A 16,086-nucleotide genomic window follows, 5' to 3' on the forward strand; every position below is an offset into this window, starting at 1 on the left:
ATAGATAGTGGGAGAATTATTTGCGGAACTAAAGGGAGATAGATAATGTTTCTTACACAGTGTGGAGGGGCATGTAAAGTCAGTGGCTTCTCAGCACCTCTGTGTGTCTGTATACATGTCTAGTAATGAGAATACATGGAGGTCTAATCAGGCAGGTGGTAGAACATTGTAATACATTGCAAGTACCTCTATGGAAGTGAGAAAAAAAGGGCTGCTGATCCATTTTCTAATTCTGATTTAAATGGTTTTCTCTCCTGTATGAATGACCCAAGAACAGGTGGAAAAAAGTTTTTGCCATCAAATCTTTCTAAGTGCCTTGAATCTGGGCTCGGCAACATTTGACAACCAGCAAGAGTATGACAGGTTTTCAAAGTATTCATCGAAAATAACTGGTGATGCCGACTCTTTTCTATATACATTACCAACCCTAGCTATAATATTTCTATATCTTTGAACCAGGTGGGGAAAACATAGTTTTGCCATGACAACTTTTTTGTGTTCCTTTTTTTCCATCTGGGGAAAACACTTAGTTTTTTCCCCACCAGGATAATTGTTTCAAAGTGTTTGTTTTTGTAATAAAATGTTTTCTTTCAGATGAGTTTGTATGCACTCTAAACACAATGTACTGTATTGTGTGTTAGCAAATTAAGTAGATTTTTCTTTTTACCTGTTTAAAGAAGTGAATGAAAAGTAAAATGAAGGTAAGGAAAAAATGTCTATTAATATTCCCCAGAAGTTATTTTGTAGCTTTCAGTCGAAGGTGGACATACTTGTCGGGGGGTTATGCGTGTGTGGGCGGTTGAAGATATAGCAATGCCGTTACTCCATATTGTCTTGTGTGTGTCTGCATGGCATTCAGGTTAACTGAGGCTGCTGTCAGAAAAGACACTGCAATATCAACACACAGCAACACTGGCAACAGTCAACATAAAGAAATAACCAACAAACTAAATGGTGGAAATTATACTTAGCATGAACGAGGTGTATGCATATGCTATGCAAAAAAGCAAATAAGACACCTACATGTTTTGGCTCACACTTCCTTAACCGCATTTATTTTGAGAAGTTGTGAGAGTAATTAAAGCAGTTAATTTTGTTTCACTGTTTAGCATGATAAATGTGGCTTGGAATATGAGGAAAAATGTACCTTAATACACTGGCCGGTGTTTTTAAATGGATGATCAAACACTTTTGTCCTTGTTTTAGTTGAATCGATAGGCGTAAATGAGAAATAAGGCTATACATCCGCAAATTATTTTGTAACCATATTCTAGTATACACCCATAAGTGTATCTCTATTCCATTAACACAATAGTACTTAGTATCAGGATACCTGAGGTATACCTGAGGCGCTGCCAGCTGTTGTTGGTCAGTAATTACTTCTATAGGTAAGCTAGCTACAACCACTTTGGATCTATTGGGAGGCACTTTTGTAGACAAGCTAGCCGTTAGCCTCTGCTTCCAGATGCTAAGCTAGGCAAAACGTCTGTTAGATGTCCCTTGAGCTAAATGCACTGATTTATTATGAATATTGATCTTGACTCTTTTTTTGTTAGTATGTGTATTAATGAGCTTAGTAAAGCAGATTCGCACCACTGGTATGAATATCTCACACTGGCAAAAAATGGTCTGCTTTTCCAATTACATATGGGAATAAGAAACAATACAAATCCAGACCAAATGTTCACAGAAACACAAAGTGCGTCGTTAATAAATGTTTTTAACAGTGGGAAACTTTTTCATTCGATAAATGAGGCCATTATTTTTCAGCTAATAGGGGACATTAGCCATTTGTGCATGAGTGACCAAGTTGAATGCATTTCTTAATCTCTAAATGGCTGTTTAAAAGGAACCATTTAGAATACACCACCAACTACAAGACCGTGGTATCTGTGTGGAGGAAATCAAGCACTGGGCTCCGTTTGAGTGTCTTACCACATGGCGTGCATGTATGTAGGGGGCAGACGGGGACTGCTGACCGGTGTACAGTTGTACGACCTCATTATCCTCTCTGCTAACAGGAAATTGCGGAACAAGCTGGCCACCAGCAGGTCCTGGCGAAACAACTTCTGGAACAAATCTAAGAACAGAAAGACAAAAAAGAAATCATGTCAGAGACAGAGAAGAGGCAGTGAATGAATAAAAGACGGGATTGCAAGTGAGGAAAAGAGAGCGCTGAGTGAGTGAATGAAAATAAAAACTGCAGTAAAATAAACAAGTTTAATTAAAGCAAACTAGCCACTTTGGAAAAAAACTGGTTTGCTTTTGTGTTTGCTTAGGGAATATAGAGGACAGTGATATGCAGATGGGTTGTGGTCACATTTCTATCAGCTCATTAATGCATTCACTAATTCTCTTTAATGGGGCCAGGCCAATGCTATGCCAATCTCTGGCTTATGATTGTGATCCCCCTGTTTGTGTGAGAAAGTGAATGTGTGTGTGTGTATCTAGGATATTAAATGAGAGACAGTGTGTGACAACTCCTGTGCCTGGTGTTAGTGCTTTGCTGTTTAAATGTTAAAGTGTTTGTGCTACTGTCTGTGTGTGTGTGTGTGTGTGTGTGTGTGTGTGTGTGTGTGTGTGTGTGTGTGTGTGTGTGTGTGTGTGTGTGTGTGTGTGTGTGTGTGTGTGGATTAAGTGTGCAGTGCCTTCATTACAGGGATTTTCTCTGATGTGGGCTGCTTCATTAACAGCAGAGCCACAAGGGTTTAAAAGGCTTTGGCAGCCATCAGCATTGTCACATTTCTATTCTAGCTGGGATACCGTTTGTCTCAGGGGAGTCTGAGTGTGCCTGTGTGTGTGCATGTGTATGTGTGTGTGCATGTGTGTGGATGTGTGCTGCAAACAAGAGACAGGTGAGTCATGAGCAGAAGCGTATGTGCTGCATGCAAAAGATAACTGCATGTCAGAAAAGAAGTGTGAGTATATATTTTTTTTATCCGGGCTAGCTGAGTCTGTGGGTAATGGTTAGAGTGCATGAGTTTTGCTTTAGTGTGTACGTGTGTGCATACTTGCTCTTACGTCCTCCAAATAACAGTTAAAATGATGTCCCCCATTACTGTGCTAGACACTCTAAACACAATTAATCTCCATTTGAGGAGCAAACCTGCACCTCTGGCTTTTTACATCAACACCTTTGCTGTTTCCAACCACTAGGGATACTCTAAAAGTTTTAGTATTGCTGATGCTTCACTGCTGTTTTTATAAGGTGTCCTAATTTGGGCTCCCTGTGAGCTGAAACAGACAGTGCCTGTAGAAAACAGGGACGCAGTCTATGTGACATCACCCATAGGTTTCTAAGGAGCATAAGTGATAACCTGGGTCCAGACTGCTTTAAATGTATTTGTCCCTACATCTATCAATTAGTGGGACCATCTTTTAGACCTCATCCATACCTCCTCCCTATGTGCCTGTTATGGACAAATCCAAAATTCTGCACAGAATCCACTTCATCTGTGGTGGGCAACATTAGTCATGCTTGCAAATAGCTTGAGCAATTGCACACTAGCAGTAAGTAAGAACGCTTTTTGAAGTGCCCTCTCTTCTTTATGCCAGATTACCTCAATGAAAGCCATTGACAGTTGCGCAGCGTGTTTTTTAGGGTACTTTAATTTATATTCTCCTGCCTTTGCATTCCATGAAGATCTGTTCTACTCTGCCGCTCATTGGCTCGTACTTGTTGCATTACAAAAAGAAGACCCAAATTGTAGTGGACTGTTTGTTTTTTTTGTCGGATTGGAAACTGTGAAAAATGAAAGTCATGGTGTTTTATCAAACAAGTTGCATATGTAAAGCCTCACCTCTAGGCAGCACATTCCAGGCAATTGTGTCGGTGATGGCTGTGAAGATCCAGTTGAGCTCTCCGAGGGGAGTGCGTCTGTCGTTGAGCCTGCCGGGGATCCTGCACCACACACAACACAACACAGATGGCAGTGTGTCAGCCGCGCTCACTGTATGTCCCAGAGTTGACTCAGAGCACAAAGTGGCAACTGCTCAATAGTATTATCACAACACATCTGATGAAATTTAAATTTACAGGCACTTAGGCTCTTACTCAGACACACAAGAGATACTGTAGGGCAAGGGTTGAGACACATAGCAACAACAGGCACTAGTAGAGAAAGAATGTAGCATTTTGTCTGGATTATATGTGAAATGTAAGTACAGAGTTAAACTAATCCCACTAGCAGCGGCTTAATAGAACAATACCTACTGCAACTCTGTCTGACCAACAACATTTACCACACTTTTGCTGGCCATTGTTCTTTTGTAAGAAATCCAGTAGCTCTTCCCATTACCTGAAGAACTCAAGGTCTTCATCGATTTTTGTATTTAGTTGTAATCAATATATAACCTATTTATTTATTAGAATTTCAAATTAGTTCATTATATTTGCAACTTAATGATTTTCTTGTGTTTTTGGAAAATAGCATAAAAATGTATTCAACTGGGGAAACAGTAAAATCAAGATACAACAAGTTTGGTTCCGGTTTGCCTGCGTCATATTCTACAAGTTGGAAAGGGAGGATGGAAAAGGCAATAATAGAGTGAAGTCAAGTGAGACATTGTTGGAAAATGAACAAACAGTGGTCTCATTAATAGATATACACAAAAACCCTGCTCATTGTCTGGCACTTCAAATCAAACTATAGTTATTCCGGGACCCGAGAGTGGGAGCACCTTGGAAAGGAGAGCAGGGAAATCCTTTCAGATAGAACCCAAGACAACATGACAGTTTTCACTGTCGCAAAGTTGAGAAAATCAACTTTACCACATTCGGCTCACAGTTACTGTAGTATGATTTTCATTTTATAGATTGTGGTACGATTTAAAGTAGAGTACAGTATGCTTTAGGGCGGGGCTTCCTTGTAGTTGACAGGTTGCTAGCACAACATCCATTGAACTTCTAGCCAGCTAGTGTTAACTTGTAACTTAGCGTTTGCTATGCTATGCTATGCTACCTGGTCCCGCAGGTCCTCGCTCTTTCCCCCTTCACCCTCTCGTCCATATATGGTCACTTCTGGCTACAAAAAAAACATGATGGCGATGACCAAAATGCCAAACTCAAGGCTTCATTACGGCACTCCACAAACCAATTGGTTACGTCACGGTGGCTACTTTCACTTCTTATATACAGTCTATGGTCTGTGTTTTTAAGAAACTACATAAGACGAGAGGATGAGGGGATCAGCATTGTCTGGAAGGAGGGATTCTTTGGTCGGACCACATTTAGCCTTTTCATGTATGTAATAAAATAATAGAGGCCTGGAATGATTGGGTCGAAAAAATGGTTGCATTCATTGCACAACATTGACATGCTTCCAATTCTCTCCCCATCCCAGAAATGTCTGCACCCACTGTCACTGCCAAACATTTTGTTTCCACTGTGGTTCGATTATCATTAGCTGGTGCACTGGAGCACTGCCAAGAACATGTCTTTGTTTTGAGATAGAAGCATTAAATATAGTTGTATACATTATCTATGTAGACACTATGCTACTATATAATATTAAATAACTTGGTTAATCAATTAGAAAATGCTTTTACAGTGTGTTATCAGCACCAAAGTCTGGCAGTTGGCACGTAAAGTTAATCAGCAGCCCAATAAATGACTTATAACTACACAAATAGTCTGACCTTTTCCTGCCCTAACATCCCATTTCCACCTCTGAGTGACAAATAATAGGCTATGAAACTCCTGGCAGGTACAAGCCTACTGTATAACCATGAGGGCTAGCCAGCTTCTGAGCACTTTGAGTGCTTGCCAAAGGTGTTTGGCAAGTCAGCACTAAGGATGAACACTCAGCAGTTCATATCCTTGCACAGTAACCAGTGTAACATATTTGAGTCGGCCAAAGGACGGTGAATTGGGAAAAGGATGGTCAAATACTGTTGATGGATGAATTGTTTAACAGGCTGGAAAAGGTGTGCAGACTTGAGTCAATTCATCAAAATACTTTCTTGTTTTATTAATAGTTAAGGTGATACTTATTTAAAGTCATTTTATATCTATCATTTTAGAATACTAGTCTATATGTATCTTTTTTATTAGTTGCCATTATTGATCTATCAGTCAATGATGCAGTATGTTTTAGTGGGAGGCCGTTCCTGGGACACTGAAACTGACACTTTCATGTTGATGAACTCTCATAGTGTGATCACATAACATTACATTCAAATTATTCTCTTTTAAGTACACCAATGAGTAAAATTAAATGTCATTCTTTACTTTTTTCTCCGGAACTATTTTGTTATTTTTGCAATTAAATCAGCAAATCGTAAAGGTGCTTCATAGAGCCTAATGCCTAACTCCCAACACCCAAGTCTCACCTCAGCTGGATCAATAAACAATCTGAATATGTCTGGATACAAGAACAGGGTCACAAGGACCTCTATAAAAGGGATAAGCGGTTGCTCTTGTCCAGAGCAAAGAGCCAGATGTCTACCACCCCCATGGTTGCTGCTTTATAGCCGACTCTTCTCCTCGACATCTCTGTGGAGAGAGGGCATAAAGGATTTCCTTACTGGATCAATAAAGGATCTCCTCGGCATTATTAATGCTGAGAAGCCATCACATTAATATGATTCCTTCAATAATAGAGTCTAACTTTAGCATCCCTCCCGGTGAGCAAGCACAGCAGGGCTCCACACAATGTCAAACACTAAGGGGACGCTCCTGCCCACCTGGGGGACGGGGACTCACTGTGAGAGACTCAGGGGAAGGCTGTGAATAGGGATCAACCCACCACACTGGTGTCAGCCCCACGAGAGATGAAAAAGAAGGGTTGAATGTGTGCAAAAGAGAGACTGTGTGCGATCGAATGTGAGGGAAACAGTGAGAGCTACTGCAGAGTGAGAGAGATCGAGTGTATTGTGAGCAGGTAAAATCCACAAGCTCTTTGTGTCGTGACTCTCTTATCTAAAAGGCTTTTTATTGATTGGATACGACCAGAATGTGTGTTGGATGTATGTGGGAAGCGGAGACAGATGGATGCACAGATGGAGGATAGACAAAGGAATAATCAAATGAATAAACAAATCAACAGCACACGACTACTCAATACTGACATTATGTTGAATACATTTTGCAACAAATGTTTGTAATATTTCCAGGGCGGTGAGTGCTCGATACGTGCTTTCCAACTGTGTTTGACCTTTAAAGGTGTGACCACGTGGCCAATGAGAAATGGCTGGTGAGTGTATGGGCTGTTAGCCATTTGCTCATGCACACGTGCAATTTGAACACAGAAATGTATGCCAAATGAAAAAAATGAATACCATTTGAGACCAATCACCCCAGATCTATTTTAAAAGGCCGACTTATAACAAGCTGCCCTGCATCTCTCTGTTGCAGCTGTCAAAGAAAGTAAATTGGTGTGATATTTGTGTTGTTGTTGTTGTTGTTGTTGTTGCCAGGATACCACTATGTAATTTATTGTTGTAGCTAAAGCTAACTTATTTATTTCAAACTGTGAGAAGGAAAAGCAGTACAGGTACAAATATTGTTGTCAGGACCTTAATATATACAGCTGCTAGCTTGAACAATAAACTGGACTGGACTAATCATTCAAATGCACTTTATAAAAAGGGTCAGAGCAGACTATCTGCTGAGGAGACTGAGGTCCTTTGGAGTGCAGGGAGACCTCCTGAAGACCTTTTTCAACTCCGTGGTGGCATCAGCCATCTTTTATGCAGTGGTCTGCTGGAGCAGCAGCATCTCAGCAGCAGACAAGAAGAGACTGAACAAGCTTGTCAGGAAGGCCAGCAGTGTGCTGGGGTGTCCACTGGATACGGTGGAGGTGGTGGGAGACAGGAGGGTGATGGCCAAGCTGTCATCCCTGATGAACAACACCTCCCACCCCATGCAGGACACCCTGGCAGCTCTGTGCAGCTCCTTCACCACCGGCTGCTTCACCCCCGGTGGTGAAGGAGAGGTACTGCAGGTCCTTCCTTCCTGCTGCTGTCAGGCTGCACAACCAGCTCTGCTCCCAGCAGACCACATGACACATGACAATAAAAATCCTGTGCAATACATTACACATTACACTGTGCAATAATAGTTAAAAAAGTTTAAAATAGTTAAAATAGTTGTTTTGTTTTTTCTCTGTCTGTAAATATAATATTTCAGTTACTGTTGTTTTTTTATTGCTTATTTATAATACTGTTTTATTTTATTTTTCATTTTTTAGCTTGTCTTCTTCTACTATGTCTCTTGTGTGCACTTTACTCTACGCTGCTGTAAGCCTGCAAATTTCCCCGCTGTTGGGAAGACAACAAGAGTTGTGTTGTACCAGAAATTGGAAAGCTGGTGTGTTTAAGGTGATCTTCCAAAAAGGCAATTGATTGGAGAGGAGGGGGGATTCCATCCGTTAGAAAAATGACCAAAATGCAGCCCCCTGTTATTCATCCATACCTGCAGTCCCCCCCCCCATCCCCTAATAGCAGAGAAGGTCCAGGGGCTGAAGGGTTGTTTAGTTGAATATGTTAGTCTAGTCTGCCTGACTCATTGATCCTTCATCTGACTGAGGTTTGTGCGAGTTAGAATCTTTGAACTTGACAATGGCTCTGAAAAATCAGTAGCCTCCACTGGGTGCAAGCTGTGCCTCGGCCACTGGAGCTGATCGCTACCACTCTACGTAGTCAATAGCCACGTTTCCATTCAAAAGGTCTTGCAAATTTTAACAGAATTTTGAGAAAATCAGCAAAAGAAAATGCTTTTGAATGTCTGTTTCCAACCATTGCAGTTGTGCGTTTATTAGGTTTTGGGTTATTAAAATAAGCAGTAGGTTGTGCCATTTCTCCAATTAGAAGACCCTTATACTCACAAAAGAGGGCACAAGAAGATGATGTATTTATACACTCTAAAAAAATATAAGGAAATATGACATATCTGCTTGTTTCATATATTAATGTGTGGGGGCGATGAAGAGAACGTTTTAACCTTCCACAAATTTTCATCTCTTTAGCGGAGCAGAATAAATCTGTTTCCATTGCACTTTCGCACATTTTGCTTCCATCAGAACACCAACCTGTCCACGTCAGCAAGCGTAAAAACTTTTAAAAGATTGTAAAAGATTTTAAAACCACTAAGGTTTTTTATGCAAAATTGAAAATGTGCATAATACCATGTGGATGGAAGCCTGTGAATTCACTAGACGAACCACGTTTTGTGCTGTGTCAATAAATCCAAGGCGCTGTCCGTGGTGCTTAAGTAGCAGATGGATTTGTAATTGTGTCTTTTTCTCTGAGAACCGACTGTTAAAAATCACCAAATTGCCGACTGGGCAAAAGGCAAGGACACTGAAAAGATGTGAAGTAGCTGATATACATGCTGTTCAAAAGGTCTGGACACATTTGTAAATAACAGTTTGTGATGGTCTACGTATTCCAGGAGTTTTTTTGTGGTGCACCTTAAACCTCAAGTTACACTGCTAATACTTAGTCGAAATATTCCCTAGAGTAGATGACTGAATAGGTTCTACTTTTCAACCACAGGAATTATTCTTGATTAGGTGATTTCATATTTATACATCTTGTGTGAACTTTTGAAACTATTCTTAAAAGTGTGTACAATTTGGCAGCATCTTGCGTTGATGTTTCAGAGCAACTAACTGAAACTTCTCCCTTGTGCCAAGTGTGAAGGAGAAATAAAGTGGCAGGGGCAAAAACGTGAATGGCCTATCAAGAGTCAGTGTTTGGTTTGTCTGTTCTGGTCTACTGTAGTGACTCTACTGGACAATGAGAGAAGTAAAAAGATCAGGCTATTGGGCATATCAATATTTTCCTCAGACATATACAATTATAAAGACAAACTCTATACAACTAAACACACAATATAATGACCAACCATCCACAGGAAATTAACTTTCATGGCCTGTGCCATTTTTGAAAACATCAGCAAATATGTCAGAACTCATAAACTGAGTTTTCTGAATACCACAAGAGGGCTTCTAAGGCAGCATCAGAGCAACTTTCGTTTTAAAATAGTGTTCCTATTCCTCCACTCCTGGGTGATAATTCTTCATCACTATGAGCAGCATATTTCATTCCATCGTCATTTATTTGATTGTTATAATTACAAATAATGAGAAGCTTTAATACCATTAGAATTTAATCATTGGTGAAACTGCTGTTTCTTTGATATTTCCTTTTGTGATGAAGCGTCCCCTGAAAACGTGTTTGACTTTATTTAGAATGATGGCCCAGTTTCATAGAGCAGAGAGGTGAGATGGAAAATGGGTTTGGTTCCATTTCAATTTCATGAGCTCTGAGACCATCCATTATTTATCTCTGCGGGACATCAGCTGAGTCAACATTTAGCCCTCTGGACAACATGCAATGAACCAAAACCACAACTTAAGCATCATGGACCCAACCAACCCCCACTGATTAAAAACGAAAAAACCCTTCTTCAGTCAAGTTCAGGGCTGCTGAGACATCAAGGGGCAGGAAGTAAAGCCTTACTCTCTCAGCACTTAATTGGGACATTATGAGTCACTAGTTTACTTAAAAACACAGATTTTACCACATATTTCCTGTCTTTAATTTTCAGTTTCAGCATTCTCCCCTGAAATCCAACCCTTCATTTTTCAGTGCTTGTATTTCAATTCAAGGTCATCTATGGAATTCATTTGACATTTTATTAGTTTTTCAATACTGTTTGGAATTGGCAACATCTCAAATCCAATTTCAGTGGAGCATACCAACTAATACGGAACTGGTCAGCACTTTTTGTATTGTAACCTTACAGGCTTCTTATAAATATACAACCCTGCTATGTCTGGAGCTGTCAGCTAACAAGAAAAGCTGTGCACAGGCTTTTTTTTTAAAACACATGTATGGCTAGGTAAGGAGCCCTATTGATGCCCACCACAAAGACTGTTGCGTTCACCAAGGCTGCTTGAATGTGATTGGTCGATACTACACAGACTTATAACAGAAACCAGATCGCTCCCGATACCATTTCTAAGACAGAATCTGTTTATAGGTATGTACATACTAAATCCCTCAGGTGATGGCCGTCTCTTAGTTGTTCCTTGGGTCCGGTCTAAGACCCACAGTGAAGCCACTTTTAGCCACTCTGGCCCCGGCCTATCTAACGGCCTGCCTGAGAGCCTGAGGAGAGCAGAGTGTAGATATATTTAAAAGAAAAATGAAAACACTAATTTTTAGCCTGGCATTGATTTAGTTAAAAGATTAACTATACTATACTTTATTTTAGTCATTTAAATGTTTATTTTCTTATCATTTGTATTCAATAAAAGTTTGTTTTTTATCTTTTTCTGTTTAGAACTTAAGAGATCATTTAATGTATGACTTATGCTATATACATAAAGTTAGATTGATTGGTTGATTGATTGATTGATTAGCGACTGTAGCTTTGAATTCAGATCACAGTTTGTCCGCGACAGAAACCTTTTTGACTTTTTTTTTGTTAAACTGTCACGCCTCTGATGTTTCTATCCAGTGTTACTCATGCCGAACAGAAGAATGAGATAAGGTGAGCATTCTCTCCCCAGCGCTGTCTCTGACGTAAACTAGTATGACGTTTGTTGGTGCTATAACTCCCCTTACAGCACACAGGTCATAAATTACTTTTTCCCCTTTTCCACAGAAGCACATTCTTTATCCTGGTGAAACAAGTCATAATAGTTAAAGAGGACATGAAGCATGAATGGAGAGCTTCAATGTTGTCAAACCCACCGACTGATGTTGGGGAGGTTGAGAGAGCAGAATGTAGAAAAAAGAAATTCTTCAAAGGAGTTTCTCATCGCTCAAGTGGTTTCCCATCCTGCAGTAGTTTTACGTACAGTACTAAGGCATTTCCTGCGTAATGTTTATGCCCTGGACAGAAGCGGTGTATGACAGAAGATCAAAAAAGTATAGGCAGAATGGGATGAAAAGAAAATCAAAGGAAGTGTCAATTGTCAAAGATAATTTAAAAAAAGGAAAAAGGGTGACAAACAAGATGTTGAGGTGAGAACTGTTGAGAAATGTTGTTTAATTCATGGATAATCCTCCTGAAGCTTGTTGAAAAAAATAAATAAACATGTTGAGAGTGAACATGTTCAATCCCTAAAAGTGATCCACTTATTCACTGGACCAATTATTATGATTTTGAAAAGGCTTAAATCATAATAAGGAGATATATTTCTTCTTCATTAATCAATTTCTGAGATATTAAATGTAACATACGAGGAAACCAACATTGCCAAGATGACTCGCATTGTTAATTAATCATAATGTACATTTCTGCAACACTCATCCATTACAACAAACGCACAGTTATGTAACACTGCTGACAATTCTCTCAACAGTCAATACTTCTTAGAGATTTTTCAAATGAAAACCCCGCCAGCAAAGGGTTTCTCCCTTTCAGCATGTTGAGGGATTTGTTAAAAGGTAAAACATATGTAACGATGATGATGGTAACTTATTAAAGAATTACAAATATAGAAGTGATTGGAATAAGCTGATAAGTGAAAAAAGGGAAACTCAGAGCAGCCGACTGGTGAGTATGACACAACTCTAATGTTGTGCTATCGAGTTAATTCTTTGAAATGCGAATTATGCTGAATTGATCAAGAAAACGGATAAAAAGTGTTGAGCTTGCATTTAGAGCAAGCAACGGCAAATGAAATGGAAGCAGAAAAAAAAACCGAGTAGGTTTCTTATATGATAAGACATACAAATATAAAAAATGGGACCATTTGAAATAAAGAACGATCTCTAATAACAGCCTGTTCCAAACAAAGGCTGCTCTTCAGGTATATATAGACCACTATTTGAAAATGTACAGCACTAGATTCTAAGTATTCTCTCCAAAGTAAAGCACATAAAACATAAGTTTGGACAGGTTAGTAAAAGTGTACCACTGTTAGTCCAAAGAACCACACACATACACACAAACACCTTGACAACAGCTCTTGAAGACACAAGGACAGGAAGGATCACAGAAGCACACAATGTCTCTGCACAAACACTCAGCCAAAAACAAATTAAATTCTAGAGGAAGGTGCGGATGTGCAGGTGTTGTGTATTCATGTAACAAACTGTGTCTGGCTGCCTGTGGCAAACTGAAATCATAGTTTAAGGCATTTGACGAAAAATGAATCATCTTTAAAGCAAACGTCATTAAAAGACTGCTGAGACACTTAAAGTTTAGCAGCGCAAGGTGCTTTCCAAAAAGATATGACAGCCTGCTTTTAAGTTACTTACTACTTCTTAAACACCTCCTCACCTAACTTTATTTATGGTTGTCATTTTACTTTCCATCGCACTTAAAGCTGAGAAAAAGAGAAAAAAGGACCCCGGATGGTTCTGTGAAACTACTGAAACTTTGGATATGACATCCATATAAATCACTAATATCAGTCAGAGTGTGTGCCTAAGAGCAGGAGATGTTCCACGCTCAGCCGCTTGGCACCCGGAGGTTTATAGAAGAAATGTGGAGCTTTAAATCTGCCAAACTACTGTTGCTTTGGCTGTGAAGAGGAAACAAAGGCAGAGAATTGTACCTGCAGGATGGAAAACAACAGAGAGGAGACAGACAGTAAGATAGACAGAGAGACAGACACGAGGAAAACAGGATAATGATCTCTCTAGACTACACCTTCCAGAGGGATAGACAGAAAGACGCAGATTCTTTTCTTTCTTGTTTATTTAGGATGGCGGTGGAGTGCCACTTACTTCTCGATGAGGTCTAACGTCACCCCTGGCACCAACTTGGCACTCTTCTGCATACAAAACCTGAGGGAGAAAAACAGACAAAGATTAGCTGCTGGTAAGAGTTGGACAGAAAACAAGAGGTGCTCACAGACTAGACCTAGCAATAAAAACATTTGTCCTCTACGATACAGACTTTACGACCTACGAGAGACAATCAACAGATAAAACACTCACATGAAAAATGAGAGCTTTAAAGATTACAACCACTGAGCACTTTGATAAGTGTATTTTGGCTGAGTTACAGTCAAAGGGGAGGGGGCAGCGGGAAACACAGAGTCATATTTCTGAAACGTCTGGCATGGGGGTTATTGTTTACTGTGCACGGGTAGCTCTGACAGGTCAGGCCAGCTGTAAGTCACAGCAGGTTGCTGCTTGGAGCCTGGAGGAGTGGAGGAGTGTGTGTGTGTGTGTGTGTGTGTGTGTGTGTGTGTGTGTGTGTGTGTGTGTGTGTGTGTGTGTGTGTGTGTGTGTGTGTGTGTGTGTGTGTGTGTGTGTGTGTGTGTGTGTGTGTGTGAGCATGAGCGTTGGAGATTACAGTATAAAAAAAGATTACGTTACTTTTACTCAGCAGTTATTTTTCTTCCTCCAAAGGGGGGAAAGACAGAAAACGTTTGAAAACCACTGCTAAACATACGAGTTACCTGGCTGCCTGACGTCTTTGACAAGACTTAACGCCATGCGCGCTGTACCATAGGAAAACAATGGTTTTGTGGGCAAAGCGTTTTTAGCAACACGTCTCGTGGGATCAGCCACTAAATCGCAAACAATTCTAATTGTAGGATTTAGTGGCCTTTTGCAATGAGGTTGCAGATTGCAACCAACTGAATACCCCTCCACTCATCACTTCAGTCCTCATCGTGTCAGAGAACTACGATGGTCTTCAGATATTGTAAAAACACAAAAGGCCCTCACTAGAGCAACGCGGTGGACAAGAGAAACCGCTATCTTTGTAGATATGAAGGCCTTATTCTAAACCAACAAAGAACACAACTATCCCTAGGTCAGGTGATTAGAAACTAATAAATAACTTTGTTATTAATACTTTATTCCATTTCTGCTAATTGATCCTCCTAAATTCTACACACTTGTCCTTTAAGAAATTAAACCAATAACAAATTGGTTTGGTTGTTAGTGAGGTTGGAATTTAGTATTATAAGTATGTTTAAGTCTGAAGCTTCAGGTGCCCCAGTGCCCAAATATTACAGCTCTTTCAGTAATGTTGGCAGGCAGACTCAAACCAGGATCAGTGCTGATCCCAATCCAAGAGAGGACCCTTTGACTAATCTAACAAATACACATAACCAGCCTTAATCAGGAAATTCTAACCCAAATGCATGTTTGAAGGGAGCTATGCTAATAAGCCAACAATGTAACATCTGACAACAACAACTGCATTTAATCTGTTAAGTGAACTTCTGGGCGTTTAGCAAACTCAATATTTTACAGTTACAAGGTCTTTAGTCACGATTATGAGATCTGAAATGGTTCTGACTGGAGGAACCAGAAAATTTAACCTGAGTCGAATTTAACCCATAAAATATCATAAATTGAATTTAGTGATCAGTGGATTTAATTAAATTAGTTGAAATTTGACAATGCTAGAGTAAAATCGCATAAAACTGCTCTTTCCTGTTGACACATTCAGCCGTCATGTATAAAGTATCATTATGTTATAAAGTATAGAGAGTCAATTTTCTCCACTGATTTAAGCCACCATAATGCCTGGAGGGGAATTTACGTTCAAATAGGATAGAAGTCATGCATTGATTTGTATCCAACAACTGATCCACCCCAACAGTAACGTAATCTATGACTCTCACATTCAAAGGTTGTTCCTGATGCTGGAGAATAATGAGATCCCACATGACACCAGTGACTTACTGTCTCCTATAAGAACAGCATGAGCCCCAGTGGGCCTGGCACTCTAGGAACAAAGAGCAGGACGGATGCAACCAGGACAATTTGTACTAAAGTCTTAATCATCAGAAACATTTTGAAAGAAAGCCATGATGCGCAAAAACTGCATTGATATGTGCCAGCACTTTGCTTATTGGCAGGCAACTAAGGTATTTCATTGTTTACCCAATACAACACAACCCAAGACTGTTTACTTAGGAATTTTATCTGACGACAGATTAAATATTTTCTTTATGTGTTTGCTCTTTGTTTGTCGCAAAAGGGATATGGTGAATTCCCCAACATAAACAGAGATGATTAACTAAAAATGGAGTTTGGCAAAAACAGACGGGCCGAAAGTAAACAGAGCACAGACCGAGTGAGAGGTTGCATCAGTGAGAGCGTCTTTCCACCCAAAACCTGTGCAAGGAGACGTAAAGGACCTCAGGGGTTGAAGACAGG

General features: G+C 39.9%; 1 protein-coding gene across 3 annotated transcripts in view; it reads right to left on the reverse strand.

Moving 5' to 3' along the window:
- The window catches only part of rptor (regulatory associated protein of MTOR, complex 1), a 146,960-nt gene that overhangs the window by 63,196 nt on the left and 67,678 nt on the right, over positions 1 to 16,086 (reverse strand). For all 3 annotated transcript variants that reach the window (XM_054604164.1, XM_054604163.1, XM_054604161.1), the window contains exons 8-10: positions 13,690 to 13,749; positions 3,801 to 3,901; positions 1,936 to 2,080 (exon numbers count right to left, since the gene is read on the reverse strand). In XM_054604164.1, coding sequence (XP_054460139.1) covers positions 1,936 to 2,080; positions 3,801 to 3,901; positions 13,690 to 13,749 — 306 coding nt within the window. The remainder of the gene's footprint in view (positions 1 to 1,935; positions 2,081 to 3,800; positions 3,902 to 13,689; positions 13,750 to 16,086) is intronic.

Source organism: Anoplopoma fimbria, chromosome 9 (genome assembly GCF_027596085.1).
Source record: "Anoplopoma fimbria isolate UVic2021 breed Golden Eagle Sablefish chromosome 9, Afim_UVic_2022, whole genome shotgun sequence".
NCBI classification, from domain to species: Eukaryota; Metazoa; Chordata; class Actinopteri; order Perciformes; family Anoplopomatidae; genus Anoplopoma; species Anoplopoma fimbria.